The sequence below is a fragment of the Panthera onca genome, chromosome D4, assembly GCF_046562875.1.
Source record: "Panthera onca isolate mPanOnc1 chromosome D4, mPanOnc1 haplotype 2, whole genome shotgun sequence".
In the NCBI taxonomy this organism is placed as follows: domain Eukaryota; kingdom Metazoa; phylum Chordata; class Mammalia; order Carnivora; family Felidae; genus Panthera; species Panthera onca.
Genome location: NC_138351.1, coordinates 40,888,852 through 40,911,064, shown reverse-complemented (window position 1 = coordinate 40,911,064; position 22,213 = coordinate 40,888,852). Strand labels below are relative to the sequence as shown.

The 22,213-nt window shown below is 42.6% G+C and overlaps 1 protein-coding gene across 11 annotated transcripts in view; it reads left to right on the top strand.

Moving 5' to 3' along the window:
• Nucleotides 1-22,213, top strand: part of FREM1 (FRAS1 related extracellular matrix 1) — a 165,811-nt gene that overhangs the window by 9,818 nt on the left and 133,780 nt on the right. For all 11 annotated transcript variants that reach the window (XR_013551763.2, XM_078436796.2, XM_078436794.2 and 8 more), the window contains exon 2: nt 18,194-18,732. Coding sequence is in view for 10 of the 11 variants with exons in the window: in XM_078436796.2 (XP_078292922.2) it covers nt 18,439-18,732 (294 nt within the window). In the remaining variant the exon portion in view is untranslated. The remainder of the gene's footprint in view (nt 1-18,193; nt 18,733-22,213) is intronic.

Below are 22,213 nucleotides of genomic sequence, written 5' to 3'. Positions count from 1 at the left end.
AAATTCTGAAGACATAACATCAGCAGAAAGAGAGAAGACCAAACCTGTGGTTTGATCACCCTGAGAAATCCATTTGTAATTCACTCCGGATTTAGAGCGTGGCCTCAGGGTGAGGTGACAAGGAAATTTCCTCAGGCAGGACTAGCTTGGCGCTTTCAAAACTTCTAGATGGAACCCACCTTATTTTTCTCATCGGGCTAAAAAGCCTGCGTAGTGCCAATTTAACGCTTCAGGTTAGGAGGGGGAAACGTGCTGTGTGTACCATTTTGCACTCCAGATGCTATGAGGCCTCGTACGTTGACTGTTGCTGGATTGCTTTACTGGGAACTACCAGTCTTTATTTACTCCCCGAGAAAGAGACATTTCCTGGGCTGGAGCTTTAGAAGTCACTCCGGTGCTAGGCTCCTTGTAGTGCATGGGAATCACAGTCTATGGGATTCATTGGTAGGAAGACGCAGGTCCTTGTGCATCCATTCCCCCACTGATGTGGCAAATGATGACAGCCACTCGACCTAATAGAGACGTATTCGGAGATCGTATGGTGTCGCGCAGCAGGCAGAACCTGAAGATCAAAGACTTCGAACTTTTTTTTTTTTAATTTTTTTTTTTAACGTTTATTTATTTTTGAGACAGAGAGAGACAGAGCATGAACGGGGGAGGGGCAGAGAGAGAGGGAGACACAGAATCGGAAGCAGGCTCCAGGCTCTGAGCCATCAGCCCAGAGCCCGACGCGGGGCTCGAACTCACGGACCGTGAGATCGTGACCTGAGCTGAAGTCAGACGCCTAACCGACTGAGCCACCCAGGCGCCCCAGACTTCGAACTTTTAAGACCTAGACTCTTCAGACTTTCGAAGACCAAGACTGAAGACTTTAAGACAATGCCGTGGTACAGAGCACACGTGCCCATGATGTGAGGGCAGTTGAATTTGTTAACAACAACGACAGGGGCGCCTGGGTGGCTCAGTCGGTTAAGCATCTGACTCTCGATTTCAGCTCAGGGCGTGACCTCGCGGTTCGTGGGTTCAAATCTTGCGCTGGGCTTCATGCTGACAGTGCAGAGCCTGCTTGGGATTCTCACTCTCCCTCTTTCTCTGCCCCTTCCCCACTTTCTCTCTCAGAATAAATATCATTAAAAAAAAGAACGACAACAGCAAATGCAATCTTTACAACAACCTTGTGAAATCGATGTTATGGATTCGCCCTGTACAGATGGTGCCAGCAAGTCTGAGAAGGTTTATGTAACATTTATTCTGTATGTTGAGGTTTTTCTTGAAACACTAAGTTGTTCAAAGAGTGAATGGTTTGGTCAAAGGGCTTATCCTTAGTTCAAAGGCTTAATTGAGGTCTGCCTACAAAGAGGTGTGTGAGCTGAAGAATATGAGGTAAACGTGCAGTATTATCTGGCTTTTTCTGTATATAAAAAGAAAAAAGGCTCTATTTCCTTCAAAGGATCGATCTTTGTGTTTTCTTACTGAGTAGAAAAAGCCAAATTGTTTATCCTAACCAGAAGGCTGGAGGTAGTGAGATGGGCTTCAGCAGACAAGGTCAAGGTTCACAACTGTGTTAATAAATATTGTAGGAGGCATGAAATAATGGCCATTGTTTCACGGAAGCACTGACAAGAAGAAACTGGTACATTAGGAACACAAAAGGGAATTAGTCTTTGGAGTCACGTGAGACATTTTTAATTTACAGACCAGAAGGTCTGAATGTTTGTGCTTTGCGGCAGATGATTAACCAGATAGCCTCGAATTCCCTTCTCATCTGATCGATAATGACTTTGCAGGTAATGATTTTAGGGAGACCTATTACTTCCTGCCTAAAGCCAAAGAATTGTTTCTATCACAATTGAAATATACCGTGGGGGAAAAAAATCGTGGATAAATATTAGCCTTGTGGGTAAGAAAATGTATTATCGCAATACATGTATTTCACTGTGTCTTTAAAGACTCACAGCAAGGGAAAAGTTGGAATGCAATGGAAACTAGTCCTAGCACAAAATCTTACTGGTTCAACTTTATGTTAATTTCTTTTATTTTAGACTGTTTCCTTTCTAAGGAGTTTGCTAATTCGGGAAACCACTGCCTCATGTCTATACTTCTCATGCATGTGACTAGCTTCCTAGGAATGGTCTCCCAGTTAGGCTATTGGGAAAGGTTCCTTCATTTCTTCCCTGTCTGGGGCCATCCTGTCTCCCTCTCTTCTTCCGCATTGGTCCCCAGTCACCTTCAAACTGGATCTTGCCTTCAGCCTCTTCCAGGTGCTGGTCTTCTAGGTGGCACTCCAGCCCTCGTCCCACCACCCCACTCCACCCTGATGGTTTTCAGACATGCCAAAGGACCTACCTTCAGTCCTTGGGCACTAAAGCGCCCTTTACCTCTTCTACTCATAGGAGAAGAAAATCAAGTGTAGTTGTTTGCAGCAGTGATTCTCAATCCTGGTTGCTCATTAGAATCACCAGAGAACTTTTGATTTCAGATGGCTGGACCCCACCCAGATGAGTTAAATCTGAGATTGGAGATGATGCATGAGCGATCTTGATGTGAAGCCAGAGATGGGACCCTGCTGGTTTAGGAGAGACATTAGGGCAACTCTTTCACCTTGGTGTGTTTCTGGAACGTTGTCAGTGATGAAGACCATCGTCAGCCCTCACAAAGGCTGTTCGCCTCCTTCCAGCAGTGAAATTTGGCTAAAGCCACGAGAAGGAAGTCTCTTTTGTAGCCAGTGCTTTCCCTCAGACTTCAGGAGACATCGGGGTCAACCACCACACTGCGTAGCTCCGGGGGCCCCGTTTACTTTGTGGTCAGTGAAAACAGCACCACTGGGACCCCCGGAGCATGGTTACAACACAGATAGTGCCCTGGACTTTGGCGTACTAAACTGAGAAAAACCAAATAACCGAGTCTCAGCTCCTTTGGCCAACACTTCAAAGGGCAGGTGTGTTAGTGTGATTTCCCCAGAAATATCTTCCACCGTGAGGAGTTTATGTAGTGCTCCGGGACATCACGGTGTGAACCGCATTTGTCAACTAGTCTGGACATCGTGCCTCTGGTAAATAGGTTCTAGACAAATGATTTGCAAGCCAACTTTTAAACATTAGTCTATTTGTGTCTTGGAGACTCCAAGAAAGTGTTTTAGCCAAGAGCCTTGTTTGCCCCATATTTGTGTCTTTCGAAACGTCTCCCTGACTTGATGTGGCTTGGTAATTGTTATACGATGCCATGCTTCCGCAGTGCTGTATTCTTTTGCACCATGTATTCAGCAATAAGTCACCTAATCAGACGTTCAGATACTTTGTTTGCAGCCCGGGATGTTCACGGAGACTTTGGTTTTGGACTAGTACGGAAGCTTTTTCCCTCTCACTGTCTGAGAGCACTCTCCCACCCTCCCACTCACCAAAGCCCACCCCAAAGTCTGCCAAAGTAAGTGGATTAACTTTCTACTCTTCTTAACGCCATTAAGCTCAGCAGAACACAGACGCGTTAGGGACTCATGCATGTGTTGGAGAACTAATACTAGCACTGGGCTCATAGGTGGGGCGTCAGTGTGGGAGTGTCCTGTGGCCAGCAAGGCCTGATGGCGCTTGAGTAGCTGGATGTATGCAGATCAGGGAGGACAGAGCTCTACAGCATGGAGAGAATCACGCTCAGTCCTGAACACCAGGAGGTGAGATGAGCAAGAAGTCACTGTGGTTTGCCTTGCTGGTTTTTCGTTGTGAAGAGCCCTGCACTGCTCTATAGAAAAATTTCTAGACCTGTTGGGTGTTACTGGAGAGTCGATTCAACCTAATCATGGAACATGTCAAAGGATAGCTCAACTAGTAATTGTTTTACTGTTTATTTATTATTTTTGAGAGGGAGGGAGTGAGCGTGCACGTGTGAGTGGGAGAGAGGCAGAGAGAGAGGGAGACAGAGGATCTGAAGTGGGTTCTGCTTTGACAGCAGAGAGCCCAATGCAGGGCTGGAACCCAGGAGCTTCAAGATCATGACCTGAGCCAAAGTCGGTCACTTAACCGACTGAGCCACGAAGGCGCCTCTAATAATGTTTTTTAATTAATAAACTCTAGTTTCTGAGCTGATTTCGATTTACAGAAAAATGAACAAGGTTCTCATGTAACCCCACCCCCCTAGGTTTCTCCAGTCATTAACACTTTGTATTATCATGGTGTAGTTGTTAACAATTGATGAACCAATTATGATTATCTAAAGCCCATAGTTTCATTAGGGTTCACTTGCGATGTTGTACATTCTATGGGTGTTGATGTATGTTTAATGACCTGTATCCATTACAGTGGTAATTTTTTCAATAAGTTTTAGAAAAAAAACTCTGGTTGGCCTGGGGCAGAAAGGGTAAGAAAAGGGACTGAGTTTCTTTGAGCCTTGCTCTGTGTGTGTGTGTGTGTGTGTGTGCATGTGACTGGGGGCTTTGGTTGGGCCATAATACATTTACATACATTACCACATTTAACTATTTTAATGAGCCTGAAAGGTATCAATTATTGTATAGGTGAGGAAACAGGCAAAGGAAGAATACGGACCTTGTTCAAGGAGGAAGTGGAACTAGGAGAAATCTGGTGGATCTGACTTATAGTTTGGCTTCTGTGGTTATCACTGTTGCATTTCCTTTCGTTTCAACTGTAATCCTAGAGCAAAGCATTAAGCCCTCCCTGCCCCCTTCCTCCTCCTCCTTCTCTTGTCCTATATTTACACAGTCATTTACAAAAAACAAATATGTGTGAAAAAAACCCCAAATATTTTTTTTTATTAATTTTTTTTTAATGTTTATTTATTTTTGAGACAGAGAGAGACAGAGCATGAATGGGGAAGGGTCAGAGAGAGGGAGACACAGAATCCGAAACAGGCTCCAGGCTCTGAGCTGTCAGCACAGAGCCCGACACGGGGCTCGAACTCACGGACTGCGAGATCATGACCTGAGCCGAAGTCGGCCGCTTAACCGACTGAGCCACCCAGGCGCCCCAAAACCCCAAATATTTGTAAAAAAAAAAGTGATATATAGATCACGGCTTAACATGCAAATTGTGCCAAGATCCTCAGCAGAGAAGAAAGGCAAGACTCATTAGAGTCCTGTGAAGTTTAATTATTTGTTGGTTTTAAGAATTGCATGTTCATTTTCTTGTAATGACCCCCATCTCCCAGAAGGACGGGTGCAGGTAGCTAGGTGATGGCAAGAGATGTTCACTTGAAGACCTTGTCCTGACTGAAGGTTTTGCCCACATGCTGGAAGGTCCCCTCCCAGGGAAAGTACTCTCGAACCAGCATCTGGGTCTTCTCGCTGCCTGGATCTATGTATATCAGGAACATGGGCTTTGGAGCCTGTCTGCTGGGTGTGGAATGCCAGCTCAATCATTTATTAGCATTTGCCGTGGACAAATTACTTATCTGTTTCCTTAGAATCAGAATCCTTAGAATAGAATCCGCTCCATAGTTGGTTGTGAAAATTAGATGCACTGAAACAGTGTCAGATGCCAAGTTAATGCCTAACACTTGATGGTGATCATGTTGGCAAGTAAAATTTGGAAGGAGAAGCTCCTTCCAACCCTAGAAGTCTGTGACTTTTGATGTAGTGGGACTTAGGCTCAAACGACATTACATCTTTTTTTTTTATCACTCATCACCTAGTTTCTGAGGTCATCGAAAACATTTCCATTTCAGCAGATCTTTTAACAAGACTATTTGTGATAGTTGGCCTCGTTTGTGCACCAGACATCCGTGAGTTTGGATTTTTATCATTAGCAATGGCATGCAGAGAGGATGATCAAGGTTATTGCAGTACAGCGCAAGGAGCGATGCTGGGTAGTCATTTTCTGAATGTCTGGGCAATCCTTTTCATGATGAAGTATTTCATCTCGAATAGTACAAGTTCTTTAAGTGTAACCTGCTGTGTTTGATAAACTCATTAGAGCATTTTGCTCACACGCTATTGTAGTAATGTCATTTTGTTTTTTAATTTTTTTTTTTAACCTTTATTTATTTTTGAGACAGAGAGAGACAGAGCATGAACGGGGGAGGGTCAGAGAGAGAGGGAGACACAGAATCCGAAACAGGCTCCAGGCTCTGAGCCATCAGCACAGAGCCCGACCCGGGGCTTGAACTCACGAACTGCGAGATCATGACCTGAGCCGAAGTCGGACGCTTAACCGACTGAGCCACCCAGGCACCCCTCGTTTTGTAGTGTAAAGTACTTGATTATAAATCTCTCTCCTGCAGACCTCTGTTTCTCAAAGGTAGGGGTTATATCTCAGTTAAGTGTTAGGTGTCTGTTGCCTCTCCATTCATTTACACAACCGTGTTTCTGACATAACATCTACTTGGTGATTCTTTGACCGCATCACATTCTTTCTCTTCATCTTCCAACATGCCCCTTTCACCTTTCTAAGTCCTATTTGTTCTTTCTAATTTAGCTCCCTCCCTTTGTAGACCTCCCCTAGCCCCAGTCCCAAATGCCGCCCTCCTATTTATTCCTGTAGCACACAATGCAAGCCACCATTATAGCATTTACCATTCTTTTTGAATTCATAATTTATATGTCTGTCTCTCTCTATTACACTATAAACTCTCAAAGAGCAAGAGTTTGGTTTTTTTTTTTTTTTTTTTTTTGTCTTTGTAATCCTTAGTTTAGCCCTTGTCACAAATTGGGTATTGGACAATTGCTTGTACTACGAATGAAGAAATGAATTTGTCCTATTGAAACAGAGAACCAGGATGTATTTTTAAAAAGGGAATTGTTCTCAAAAGATGACTTCTGAACGTGACTAAATGTGAATTTAAACAGAATCTTACTTTTGGGGGGGCGCCTGGGTGGCTCAGCCGGTTAAGCGTCCGACTTCAGCTCAAGTCATGATCTCATGGTTCATGGTTCCAGCCCCGTATCAGGCTCTGTGCTGTCAGCCTAGAGCCTGGAGCCTGCTCTTGATTCTGTGTCTCCCTCTCTCTCTCTCTATCCCTCCCTCTCTCTCTCTCTCTGTCTCAAAAATAAATAAACATTAGGAGCACCTGGGTGGCTCAGTCGGATAAACATCTGACTTCAGCTCAGGTCATGATCTCACAGTTTGTGAATGAGAGCCCCACGTCCAGCTCTGTGCTGACAGCTCAGAGCCTAGAGACTGCCTTGGATTCTGTGTCTCTGGCTCTTCTCTGCCCCGCCCCCCCAATTGTACTCTATCTCTTTCCCTCTCTCAAAAATAAATTAACATTAAAATAAATAAACATTTAAAAAATAAAAAAAAAAAAGAATCTTACTTTTGCGCAACTGGGTGGTTCATTGTGAATTAGAAGATCCAGAATTCACTCAGGAAGAGGAAAACCAATTTCAGTCATGTGCACTCAGGTTGAGAAGGTCCTAGGAGTGAGTTTGGGTGGGTACACTGGTTAATCCCAGGTGAGGAACAGGTATAGCCAACCACAGTGAATGTGTTTTTCCTTCTGTTTAAGTTATTCAATTAAAACAAGCTGTTGTGAAAATTTGCATGATACAGCCCTCTGGCTAAAAGCAAAGTGAATGTAAATTATGGCCACTTCCTAATCTTCAAGGAAGTGCCTTTGATGGTTTAAGAAACTTCAATAGTCATTAAAAACAACTGTAAATCAAGAGCACAAAACCTTTTCCCTCTGCCATCCATTTTCTCTAGCTTTGAAGGTAGTTTTAGTGGAAGGTCTTTGTAGAGAAAGGCCAGATGTCTGGTTTCCAAAGAGTGGCCTGGAATTTGGATTTCTGATGTAGATTCATTAAGTATGGATTTATCGGGTATGACCAGAAATTTTGGAGATACCATGTGGCCATTCTATATTTCAGTCCTTTTAATTCTCTAGCCTAGTGTTTCTTGAGTGATTTCTTAAAGAACCTGGGTTTTGTATGGGGGCAGGGAGGGTTTTCTATGTTTGCAGACTTTGTGCTTAAAGTTTTTTTTTTCTCTCCCCCTCAGGACTTCTTAGAACCTCTGATATGTTCATATTACATTGTGAATCTTAAAACACACACACACACACACACACACACACACACACATACTTTAGCATTCTGTGCTTCAGATATATTTGGATATAGAAGACTTTTTTTTGTGAAAAACTTTTAACATCTCCAAAATGTGTATTTTGAGAAACACAGTTTGCAAATGTGGCCTTTATTGGTGGGGTAGACAGTGAACTGTTGAAAAATCTGAGAATGGAAACCTAATGAGTTTGTGTGGTAGTCAAAGATCTATCTTTGCAACCTTGGTCTTGACAGCATAGCCTGAGGGAAGGCTTTCTCTCCACAGTTCTGGGAGTCTGTCAGGGTGTGCTGAGTTCTGGGAAGAAAGTACTGAAAGGGATATTTCTGGACTGAGCATCTGTGATTTAAGCGAGCTGCATGGGATAGTGGACATTGCTGTGGTCTGGATGTTAGCATGAAGATTCCAATCCAGGCTTGGTCTCCATCCAGATACCTGTGTAACCGTGGCGTTGAAAACTGATGAAAGGAGACGGTTTAGGTGATAGGAAACGAGCTTTATTTAACGTGCTATGAGGTGGACAGTCTTCTTTCAGAGAACTGCAAAATGGGGCGGAAGGCAAGACGCTTTTATAGGATAAAGAATAAAGAACAGGAAGAAACACTTAGAAAATATCTGATTGCCTGGGCCACGTAGTCTGCCTCAATTAGGGTGAAGGCTCAGAATTGGCTTGGCCTTTGGGGGTTGGGGTGACTGACTATACTGCGTTTCTGGTCAAGCAGAGCATTTACAGGGACGCAAAAATTCTCTAAGTTTCGGTTTGCTGACGTGGCATCCTGGGCAGCAGAGGCTCCATCTTGTGCCTAGAAATTTCTTTCAACATTGGTAAAGTCACTTCTGCCACGGGACTTTCTTTCTTCTGTAAAACGAAGGGGCTCCGAGAAGAGAACCTCCAACTGGTTAATGGACATTAAAAAGAAAGAAATAAAAAGCAAAATGTCAAGTAAGCAAAGGAATGCAAGTTACATAGTGACAGGATCCCACATTTCACTTGGGAGGCGAGCACAGATTAAAGGGATGAAATGGACTGTGGGCAAGACTGGTAAGGGTATCAGATTAACACCATCTTTCTAGGAAGCGTGCACATCAGGAACTTCAAAATACATTTACGCCCTTTGAGCTTTTAATTCCACTTCTAGAAAGCTATCAAAAGGAAAGAACCAGAAAAATAAACTAATTTGTAATTAAGGATTTTTCATCACAACCTACTGACATGGTAACTTCTTCAGCATAACAGTGGAATGACGGTAGAAATCATAGCATATCCATGGCCTGGATATGGTGCACAGATGAAAAGTAAGATCACAAGGAATGTTTAATAATATGGAAAATGCTTAGACTAGAATGTTAATAGGAAAGGATGGGCCACGCTTTTTAGAGTATGATTTGAATTAAGTTTAAAAATTATATGTATATAGACATATATCTGAAAACCTAAGGATGTTTTCTTTGGGTGTTGGGAAAGTGAATTTTTTCCTTTTCTTTGTATTTCTGCGTTTTTATCCTTTAGTTAATACATATCTTTTATATTAATGGAAGAAGGTTATGTTCTTTCTTTGAAAAAAAATGCTTATTTTTGAAAGAGAGCGTGAGCGGGGGAGGTGCAGAGAGAGAAGGGGACAGAGGATCTGAAGTGGGCTTTGTGCTGATAGCAGAGAGCCTGATGTGAGGCTTGAACTCACGAACCTCGAGATCATGACCTGAGCCAGTCAGATGCTTAACTGACTGAGCCACCCAGGCGTCCCAAAAGGAGGTTCTTAAAAAAAAAAAAAAAAAAGCAAATAAAATAAATAAAGAAACTGAAGGATATGGACTTTTTGATTTCTCAAGTTTCTGCTAAACCATACATTCTGCGATTTAGATTATATTGTAGGAAAAACTGCAAAGTGGAGGAAGCAGAATGTTATAAACAGAATCAACACATACTTTATTGATGTAATAGACTGGAATTTCGAGGAGGCCTATTTGCCTTGAGGTCTTTAAATTGTGCTCAAAGCGATCGGAGTTGGAGCACTAAGATGCTGGGAGACAGCTGCACTGCGCTCATTATCTGCTCTTAAAGTCACAGCTACTTCTTTGAGAGAACGTTGCCTCCAGTGAAACGCTAACTTGGGCGACAATCATCAATTGCTGTCGGGAACCATAAAGAAAATCGTTAAGGGTTGGCTTGCTGGAAGAAAAAGACCCCGGGGGAGGGGTGGTTAGTGAAGCAATTGCAAGGAATGTAAGATTTTGTTGTGATGTATAACAGTTGTTAAGCGCATAGGTCAAACTAGGTTATAGTCACAAAGACACAGACTCAAGCCCACGACCTTGGGCAAGTTACTTAACCTCTTTGCACCTCCTTTTCCAAATCTGTAAAATCACTGTCTACTTCCAAAAAACGGTTGCGGAATTAAACAAAGATATATGTATTACTTTGAACAATGCCCAGCCCTTAATAAGCACTTAATCAATGTTAGTTCTTATTATGATTATTATGTCACTTCTGTAAGTCATTGTCTATGAAATCAGAAAGTCAAAAGTGCTTTGTAGGATTTTGTGAGAAATACGTGAAAACATACATATGTAAAGAATATAGCTTAGTGCCTGTATATAGTAGGTAATCAAAAAATGAGAAAAGGAAGATAAAAATTTGTTAAAGAAAAACAATCGTAGAAGCCACAAGCTATTTCTTTCTACTGCATGAGTCTGTTCTCCTTCTTTGAGAGAATTCTCTCTGGAAATCCTGAGTTGGACAAGATTGCCAAGGAGTTTTCACTCTCGTGGGGTCGTTGAACAATTTAGAGCTCCATCAGAGTTCATGAGCTTCTCAGAAGAACCGTTCTTAAGTCTGTGTCTTCCCAGCGCTTCTTTTGTGGTATGAGTCCACTGCTCTCTTTTGGAGAGAATAGGACGAGCTGGCCACGCACTGGAGGAAAGAGCCCTTCGCCAAGGACTCCAAAGGCTGATTCCCCCAGGCTCTCCTGCTTCCTTTATGACCTCAGGCAAACTCCTGGTTGCCTGTAACCAGAAGCAATTAGACTTCTCTCCCTCTCCCAGGGGGTGCTCAGGTCAGAGGAAGCAGTGGATCTGAAGACTTTGGTGAAGTCTGTGTAAGTCTTAATTTCCTCAACCAAAACGCAAAACAGCTGGTTGTTCTCTGTGGCCACAGTTCTCCTGACTGCCAGTTCATTGCTCCTCAGTGAAATCACTTGCTGTCACATATGATTTGGATTCAATTCAGTTGTCCTATGGATAATTATATCCAGCTACAAGTTTTCACTTGAAACTTTTACATTCGATTTATATGGACTACTTTGAAAATTGATGTGGGTGAAAATAGTGACGATTAAAAAAAAAATCCATCAGAAAAATTCCATGATGGCTTCTAAGTTCATTCTGACTGGTATTTTCAAGATTGTAATATGAAGTAGAAGCTAGAAAAATCTCCTTGCCTTTCTTCCCCATGCTAGGCAAGGATATCAACATCTCTCTGTTTGGGTGGGTGGGAATGGGTTGATTCTGAACTGGCTATTTTTAACTTAAATCCACCTTAATAGTTTTCATTTTGCACTCAGTTTCGTTATTTATTTATTTAATTTAAAATTTTTTTTTTAACATTTATTTATTTTTGAGACAGACAGAGCATGAACGGGGGAGGCTCAGAGAGAGAGGGAGACACAGAATCTGAAACAGGCTCCAGGCTCTGAGCTGTCAGCACAGAGCCCGACGCGGGGGTTGAACTCACGGACCGCGAGATCATGACCTGAGCCGAAGTCGGACGCTTAACCGACTGAGCCACCCAGGCGCCCCTAAATTGAAGTGTAATTAACATAGAGCATTATTTTAGTTTCAGATGTACAATATAATAATTCACCATTTCTGTTGCTCATCACAATACGTATATTCTTAATCCCCTTTACCTGTTTTACCCATCCCCCCCACTGATTTCTCCTCTGGCAACCACCAGTTTGTTTTCTGTGTTTAAGAGTCTGGTTTTTATTTGTTTATCTTTTTTTTCTCTGTTCTTTTGTTTCTTAAATTCTACATCTGAGCAAAATCATATGATATTTGTCTCTCCCTGATTGACTTATTTCATTTAGTATTGTATCCTCTACTTCCATCCATGTTGTTGCAAATGGCAAGATCTCATTCCTTTTTTATAGCTGGGTAATATTCCATTACTCAATGTGTGTGTGTGTGTGTGTGTGTGTGTGTGTGTGTGTGTGTGTGTTTGTGCACGCGCATATACCACGTCTTTATCCATTCATCTATCAATGGACATTTGGATTGTTTCCATACCTTGGCTATTGTAAATCATGCTGCAGTAATCATGGGGTACATATATCTTTTTGAATTAGTGTTTTCCTTTTCTTTGGGCTTATTGGGTTCTGTTCTTTCAGGTTTATTTTAATTTTTAAGGACTTGAGGGTACTTGTAAAAGCTAAAGCTGTGAATCAGGAGGTAATAGCCTCAAGTATGGGGAAGGCAAAAAGTTCCATTGTTTACATCATCTTCCCTTAATTGGTAACACTTACCTGGATCACTGAGAAGAGTATCAGGTTACACATAGGAGTCCCACAAACAGCAAAGCAAGCAAAAAAAAAGCTATGATGGAGTCTTGTGCTGGTGCAAGAGGGAGGTACATCCCTTACCTTGTGTAGCTACGATTGCAACATTTTAAAGAGGAGCAGTGGTAAATATGATTCTTTTCAGGCACATCATTGTCACTGACCACTGAAAATTTCCATTGCAGAGAGAGCCGGGGAATACAGGTAGGATCCATTCTTCTCTTGATGTGCACGGAATACCTTAGATAAGTGACAGGAGCATCCTGTTTTTTATTAACATAAAGAATACATGCTCCTCAGGTTAAACCCAATGTGTAATTATGAAGTAAATACTAGCTCACATTCCTTACCCCCCTCCACCAGGAAATGTTACTAAATTACTTTCTTCTGTTCAGGAAATTTACCAAGAAAGAAAGTTTGATTACAGAAACAGTTTTGAATTTTTATAAGGAAGCACTCAAAGCCAAGTGGTGCACCACTTTCCAGAACCTCTTTTCACTCCTTTTTATTGGCTCATACAGATATTATTTAGAATACCTGATTTCCACAAAAAGGAAAAAGGCAATGGTGAGACGCGGTCTGTAAGAACAGACTGGCTTTGCAGCCATGACATCAGGAGTTTGAAATGCTGGGAAGCAGCTGAACCACACAAACCAGCGGAGACAGGATTTGTTGCTATTGCAGGGTGAAATTAAATCTAAACTGGCTAAAAGTCAGTTTACAAGCTCCCTGGAAGAATTTAGCCACCTTTCTGCTTCTACTTTCGAGTGTTCCGATGGATTCCGCTGGATTCCGCTGCCCCAAGTGGGTGCTCATATCAGCAGGCTGAGCAGGCTGCGGGCAGATGGATTCTCAGGATCGGACTTGGCCCTATGCTGGGACCAGAAAATGGGGTTCTCAAGAAGAGCTATGTCAGGGTTTTGTCAAGTAAATGTTGGTTACCTCTGGATGTTGTAATTTTGTATCAGAGACAAGATAATTACTGCCATTTAATTTGGGAGGAGATTAAAGACCCAGCATCATCTGTGAAACCTTGTGTGATTCGGAGCCTTGGTTTCTTTAAAAAAATTTTTTTTTTTTACATTTATTTATTTTTGATAGAGACAGAGCATAAGCGGGGGAGGGGCAGAGAGAGAAGGAGACACGGCTGTCAGCACAGAGCCCGATGCGGGGCTCAAACCCACAAACCGCGAGATCATGCCCTGAGCCGAAGTCGGACGCTCAACCAACTGAACCACCCAGGAGCCCCTAGAGCCTTGGTTTCTTTTGCAATTGTTCTATGGTTTTTGTTTGGTTGTTTGCTCTTTTCTTCTCCATCTGTTTATCAGAATCCTCTCTCTCCCCTCCTCTGCTGCCTTCTTCAAGTGAAAAATCAGAGCCATATTTTCCACGGAATGTCCACGTGTTTGGTTTTCCCCAACCCCAAGAGAAAAATACAAGAGCAAAATTCAAATGTAAATAAAACATCAATACAGCATGCTCTTTTTGATCTTCATTGAGCCTAATTTTGCAAACTTCATCCAGGCCCCTTTGATTGAGGGATGTTTGGTTTTGAGCTTGGAAATTATTACTCTTGCACCCTTCATTTCCTCCCAGCTGTGTTGCTTCAGGTTGTTTCCGAAATATTGGAATTCAGTTTTTACTACTAGAGCGTGTCTTAAGATTATGAGGAAGAAAAAGAATAAACGAGAATGTGAGTAGAGCATACTCTGGCTTGTGCTGAGCCTGATTCTGCTGTCTTCACCAAGGCCCAAGTCCTGCCATTCTGTTTTTCTCCAGACAAGCTTTACTCTTATTCCTTTGATATACTTTGTAAAAATAACGCTACATTTGTATGGGGCTTAATAACTAGAATATTTCCACATGGGTTATTTCGTTTGGTCTCACTGGGAAACTGGAAACGAGAGGACAGATAGCTCCATTTTTCAAAGAGGAAACTGATGTTCATCAGAATCCAACTTTGGGGGCATCTGCATGGCACAATCAGTTGAGCGTCTGCCTCTTGATTACCGCTCAGATCATGATCCCGGGGTTGTGAGATCGAGCCCCACATCTGGCTCCGTGCTGAGCGTGGAGCCTGTTTAGGATTCTCTCTCTTCCTCTCTCTCTCTCTGCCCCTTTCTCCCACTCGCACTCTCTCTCTCCCTAAAAAATTAAAAAAAAAAAAAATAGTAAGAAAAAAATAACAGGATCAAGATTCGCATCTGTATTTTTGGAATTCAGGTCTATTTTCATATCATTGTGGCTCAGGGAACCACAGAAATAGATTTCCTCCTCTTTCTCTTATCTCTTCCTTATGGATAAACATTAGGATCTTGGTCTGTGTACTTAATATGATATAATTAGAGAATAAGCTATGGTCCCATATGCTATTAGGTGAGAAGACACAATATTTAGCTGATGAGTGACTAAATTAAATTAACAGAAAAACTTGAAGAATCAGGTGATTGACAGTTCAGTCATGAGTACCAAAATAAACCCCAAATAACAGTCGGTTAAACAAGAAAGAAGTTTACATTCTCTGCCATGTAAAATTCTGGAAGAATGGGCTGGTCTGGTGACTCTACTATGCAAATGTCCCAGAGACCCAGGCCCCTTCTAGTCCACAGCTCTGCTAGCCTATGGTGTGGCCCTACTTCTTGTGTGCAAGGAAGCATCCTCAAATCTGGGCAGCAGGATGGAGTGAATCATAAAAATAGATCCATAAATAAAGATAAACATTCTCACCTTCATGAGGGAGACAGTAACAAAAAATACAGACAAGCAAATGAATTGTTAGATGGTTAGGAGGGCTAAGGTTAAAAACATAGCAGAAAAGGATGCTGGGGGTGGGAGTGTCATCATACTAAGGGGTGGTTAGGTGTGGTACGGTGCAAATGTGACATTTGATGGAAAACTGGAAGGCGGTGACGTGGGAAGAAGGATATCTGAGGGAAGAATGTTCCAGAGGGAACAGCAAATGGGAGGGGTCTGGATGGGAGCAAGAGGAAAAGGCTAATGTTAATTTATCTGAGGAAAAGCAAAGATACTAGTGTGGCCAAAGCAGAAGAAGTGATGGGAAGACAGGAGGAGAAGAGAGGAGTAAGGGAGAAACGTTATATACATTGTTGCCTCATGGCTTTTATTTGAAGATGAGAAGCCATTGGATGTTTGGGGTGTGGAAATGACCCAAGTAATATTTAATAGGACCCATGGCTGCCACGATATGTTTTGAAGATGAGTGCATTCAATTTATATTGCGGTGTAAACAAATTCCTACAAATGCAATGGCTTAAAACAACACAGATTTCTTATGTCACAGTTTACATTGGTCAGGAGTCTGGTCACAGCTTACCTGGGTTCCCTGCTTCAGGCTGCATTCAAGGCATCAACTGGATGCCAGTCTTTTTTTTTTTTTTAATGTTTGTTTATTTATTTTGAGAGAGAGAGAAACAGAGCATGAGCACGAGCGAGCAAGGGGCCAAGAGAGAAAGGGAGAGAGGATCCCAAGCAGGCTCCACGCTGTCAGCCCAGACCCCCATTTGGGGCTTCATCTCACTAATGGTAAGATAATGACCTGAGCTGAAATCAAGAATCTGATCCGGGCACCCCTGGATACCAGTCTTATTTGGAGGCTTGATTTGGGATGAATCTTCTTCCAAGCTAATTCAAGCTGTTAGCAGGATCCATTTCCTTCTGACACAGGAGCTCACGGAGGCTTGCTTCTTCAAGTTCAACAGGAGAGCCTCTAGCCCCAGTCTGCGGAGATTCTTACATTACATAGTGTAACCATGGGAATGACATCCCATCACCTGTGCCTTATTCTGTTGGTTGGAAGCCTCACAGGTTCTGCTGTCACTCAAGGGAAGGGAGCTTCTGGATGTTAGGAGGCTGGGATTATTGGAGGTCACCCTAAGGCGTGTTCACTGCGATGACAATAGGACTTTGTTACTATTGTTTGGATGTAGACCTAACACAGAGACAAAGGAGAGGAGAACTGAAAAAGTTGGATGCCATTAACTGAGATCCGGGAGAGGGAGGGAGGGAGGGAAAACCAAGAGCACACATTTGGCGACACAAAGAATGAGATACCCGTTAAACGTCCCTAGGGAGATGTCGTATAGACAGTGGCATATGGAATCCAGAATTAAGGGAGGAGATTAGAGATATAAATTTGGGACTCATTAGCATATAAGAGGTATTTAAAGCCAAGGAATGAGATCCCTAGGGTGTGAAGGTAGGTAAAAAACATGTCCAAGGACTGGACCCTAAGCTCCCTGCATTAAAAAGTCAGGGGATCAGGGAAGAAGCAGTAAAGGAGAAGAGAGGTAGGTAATAGTGAGATAAGAGGGGTGCACAGAGCATGGCATCTCCCTCTTCTCTCTGAACGTGCTGCGTTTTTTGAGTAGTCTTGGTTGCCGAAAGCGCATTGAAACCGGGGTTGACTTTGTAATGAAGGTTCAACAACCGGGTTTGCGTTTGTGCCCAAATAAGCCAACCTAATTCAGCCCGAGTGTGGCCAACACTGTCAGTGGGAGTGTGGGAAGTGTTTGAGTCAGTTTGAGACTGATACCATAAAAAAAAAAAAAAAAAGCTGCTCTATAAAGTGTACACCCCCCTCAGATATCAGGTGACACATGTCACGTACTACCTCAAAAGTGAAAGGTTTCAAACAATGACAAGGGAATGAGTCGTCCCTTGATGTATGAGATGTGAACTTTTGGGTACGCCTTTTGATCAGACATTTATTTCAGTATCCATTGGTTCTGTACAGAAATTGATTGGCATCATTAAAATGTAAAGACCCCCTACGGGCATAAGAAACCACCATTGGTTCACCCAATCATACCCTGAACTTAAGGATATATTGCAATACATTGTACTTGGTAGAGTCTTGTCTGTTGTTAGGGAACACAGAGAAATAATCTTGAAATTCTAAAGCGGTTGAAGGAGAAACAAAGACCCCATTTGTGCAAATTCAGTACATTATAATGTAATTAGCATCATAGATAATACGAATATGCATGTATACACCGAGTTAGCTGTATCTATTGAAGCTATGTAACTTGATCCCTACTCCCTTTTACATGTAAACAGAAGTCCAAATGTTCACTTAGAAGATCGAATCTGTTCTCCAATTTCCACCCAAGTGTTTCTCAGGTGTCTCCTTGCCCAGCAAAGTCATAACTGTGGCAGGCGACAGATTAGGAGGCTTGTTTCTTATCTGGATAGAGATGATTTAGAATTAATCAGCTTTTAAAACAGTGTGCAAATAACCGACAGCTCTCTTGTACAAATTAGGCTGTAGTTCTCATTGAACTGATGAGGAAACAGAGCAGAGCTCAACTCCCTCTGAACGCGGTGACCAAACACTGCACTTGGGCAGTGAGGCTGGCTAGCTCCTGTTGGACCACACAAGTGACATCCCAACTGGGGCATGTCGAGCTTGGAAGCGGGAGTTACAGGCAGCGTAATGAAACGGCCTCCTTGCCTTTCAGATGGGCTGGAGGTCAAGTTCGTTTATTTGTTTTTAATTTAGCTGAACTTAGAGGCGGGTTGAAAGATGCCTTTGCCGGCAGGGATCTTTTGAATAGCTGCACAAACCTTTTGGTCTCTCTGTCGCTTCCCTCCAACCTCTCCTCTCGTTTGCAGGATTAGAAAAGCACTTGGGAGGCACATTCATCTTGCCGGCGTTGTCAGGAGTGATCAGCGAGTTTTATTAAAAGCCCCGGGACTGCCTGAAAAGCCTCCTTGTCTGAGTTTGAAATGAAAGGGGCATGTTAAGATCTTGGGGCACACTGTCGGGACCCCTTGCCCTGCCCCTTGGACTATGAGCTAACATCCCTGGGGGAAGCACAGAAGCCCTCCTTTGTTGAAGGGATTTCGCCGGTGGACAAATGGAGCTGGCCCCTGACAGCATGAGCTCTCAGAGCTGGGGAGGGCCCCGTGCCCTTCCGCCGCCGCCGCCGCCGCCACCGCCGCTGCTGCTGCTGCTGCTGTTGCTGCTGCCGGGCTGGGCCGGCCCCACCTTCATCAGTGTTAACCGTGGGGTCAGGGTGATGAAGGGCAGCTCTGCCTTCCTGTTGGGGGATGACCTGAAGTTTGCCATCCCCAAGGAGAAAGATGCTTGCAAAGTAGAAGTCGTGATGAACGAGCCAATGACCCAGAGGGTTGGGAAACTCACTCCACAGGTAGGTTGTACCTGAGATTTTCTATTGAGTGTGTGTGTGTGCGCGTGTGTGTGTGTGTGTGAGAGAGAGAGACAGAGACAGAGACAGAGAGAAAACAAAGCGGTGACAGCCTTCCAAGGGCTGGAGTGGACAGTCTCTTGTGTGGTGTGATATGGTCAGTCTTTGTGGGATTATTCCTGCCCCAAGTGACTTCATTCATTGCTAGTCAGGGTGCCTTTGGATAAGACATCAGGATTTCAAGATGTGTTTTAGGCCACACTTGTGACCGCAGGATAGCAAAAGTAAAACGTGAAGACATTTTCATCTCTGTCCATCACTTGAACGTTCCCTTAAGTAGGAGGACAGACATGGAAAAAAGAGGTGAAAATACTTCACTTTAAATATTCACTATTCTTCAAAGTGCCTGGGTGGCTCAGCCAGTTAAGTGTCTGACTACAGGTCATGATCTCACGGTTCGCTTATGGCCCCGGTTTGCGAGTCTGAGCCCCTCATCCGGCTTGGAGCCTGCTTCGGATTCTGTGTCTCCCTCTCTCTGCCCCTACCCAACTCATGCTCTGTCTCTCTCTCTCTCTCTCTCTCTCTCAAAAAAATGAATAAACATTTAAAAAATTTAAAAAAATATTCATTGTTCTTTAAAAATGTCTGTCAAAAAAATATTTCCCTTTAGTCAAGACCTTGGAGACCTTGTCATTTAAGAGTACTCTATGCACAGTCCTTTTGTAGGATGAAGAGTTACTTTCTAATCCATTGGATTTTAAAAAGTCTGTGTTATATTGTATTTGCTTAAAGTAGGAGTTTATCTCTGTACAAAATAGGAAATTGCTTCTGGTTTCCTGACTTGTTCCTACTGTGGTTTAACTTCCATTGCAGACAAGTTTGAGAATATTCAGCACCGGCTGCTGCTGCTGCTTCTGGAAAAATACCCATTATTTGTGATGAATCTTCTTCTCCATTTGTCTAAAGAATCATATTGCAGGAAGTTATTCAACAGTGGTACTAGATGTTGTAGAGATGGGCTGGCGAGACTTAGATAGATGCTAACTCAAATGGACATCTTTACTGCACTCAGCATACAGTCCGATTCAGAAACCTATCAGAATTCTATGGAGGGTTCTCACCTAGGGAGTATTCCTGAAGTGATAGCAACCAAATATCTCTCTCCAATTTCCCAGGAGATTTTCTTTTGTAAGTCCGAGCATCCAATGGGCACCTGAAACCCGTCGGTACACAATAATGGCCCTCGCTCTGAAGGGGTTGTATTCCCAAGTGTTTGGTAATTGCAACATGACTTGCACTGTGGAAGTGTGTTTGATTGGAACTTACCAGTCGGGGAAGGAAGAGAGACCTGGGATAGCTCATATCCAGAGCTCAGATGTGCTTAATGCAATGAGTGGGTGACATGAATAAGTCAGCTGCAGAAAATGGAGTCCCAATTTCCGGAGTTAAAAGCACCTCCTTGGAGTTGTGGAGAGTAATGTAGGACCCTAATCCTAGAGCTGCACGGATATATGTGGGTGCCTTATAAAGACAGATGAACTCATCATTTGGAACCCTTCCAATCAACGTATTTTTAAAAATTGTTCAACATTTATTTAGAAGTGAGGCTGAATATCTTGTGGGGGAAGAGAAAACAATTCTTCCTGGTGCCCACTGGGGCAACCTGTGGTCCATCTGTATTCAGCTCTGGCCCCAGGCATGGCAATTTGGGGAGAATATGCTGTTACTTAAGCCAGTCTCTGAGATGTATCCTCTCCCAGTCCCAAATAGCCCGTGACTTATACACACACACATATAGTACTTCCTCTGAAAGTAAAGAAACTGTCTCCATTATTTATTTTTGGTGCCATTTTAATGGTCTTCACTCTTTGGCCGGCTCTGCGATACCAGAGGGCAAAAGGGGATCTAAGTTACTACAACTAGGTGAAACGCTTATTTTCTCATAAGGATCGGAATAGTTCTCCAAGTCATCTCCATTCCAAACATTCTCAGATTTTAAGGCAAAAATCTGGTTACTAGGAAGAATATGGAGCAGAAACAACATGCCTGCCTGGTTGAGGCAAGTCTGGATGGGTAGGCTGGGGACGGGGCTCCGAAAAGTCCCAGGTTGTCCCCTCGTGTGCTGTGGCTTAGTGTAAGAAAATGTTCCGTGAGTGCATTTCCGTAGGTAAACCAGGCGTCTCAAATGGATTTGAATGGTCTACAGAAAATGTGTGACTTACAGCTTCTAAAATTTATTGTGTGAAAAAAGAGGCCATTGAACTGTGGAACTTTATTATATTTCTGCCAAATATTGGAATTTTGTACCATAAGGAAACCTATATATCCAGAAAACTTTGTTTCTCAAATTGCCAGGTGATCTTCCCCGTTTGTGATGATACTTTCAACAGAAACCAGATTCCTAAGTAAAGTCTGGCTTTTTTTTTTTTTTTTTTTTTTTTTTGGAATGTGTGCTTATTTTCAGCGCAGCCCTCCCCAGGGATTTATTTCTTATGGCGTTTTTGAAATTAAGCATAGCCAAATGCGTGTGCACACACACAAAGCCTAAACATTATTCTTTAATAGCACTTACCAGTAAGTCGAAAGCAAGGCTTATGTGAACCCATTTCTAGCAAGATGACTGTATTAACAACACCCCACTGTGTAATGAACGGTTTTATTTGATTTGCAGAGAAAATGTTTTGTTTAACATCTGTTCAATTAGTGTTTTCATTTCATTACTGAAGTTTGTCTTAGGACCAACAGGTTCATTTTCCTATTGGATATTTGGAAAGGGATTTCAACCGACGCATGCTAGTACCTTCTGTTTAGATAACCCTCTTGATATAGTCAATTAGATAAGGTCGGTGGCAATATGTTTTCCTCATGTTTTAGGATGAGACTGCCTCACGCACAGCACTTCTCACACCTGTTTCAAAGCAAGAAATTTCCTGGGTGGAAAGCACCTCAGTGTAGAGCTGAGCTTGCTTTTTTGACTAGGAAATACAGCAGTAAGAGAACATCTCTAGTTTAAACCAGTTTACTGTCATTAAAGTGAGTAATGAGTTAGGAATGTGTGACAATTTAATTATAAATTGTAATTGAAAAGCAGTTGAAGTGGAAAAAACCAAGGCTAGACAGTAATTAGAAAAGGATTTAGCTCTCCTTTGTTTTAGTTGGTAAATTTATGGACAATTATGGTTGTCGCCTTTTATAAAAGGAAAACATATTACGAAACATAAAACAGATGTTTCTTTTAACAAAGCAGATTGTCCCTTTATCACCATGACTATTTGTCAATGATATGGGGAAGGTCTTTCCTTTATCTCCTTCCTTGTTGTCAGTTAAAAAGAGGAACCAATGATGTCTGTGGGAAAAGAAGATCATTGGTATTAGTAATAAAGTCTTCTCAGGGAGGATGATGTCTGTAAATGATTGAGCCTGTGACAAAGTATGAGCTAAACACCGTGAACTCAACAGTGATGGTGTGTGAATGCCTCAAGGG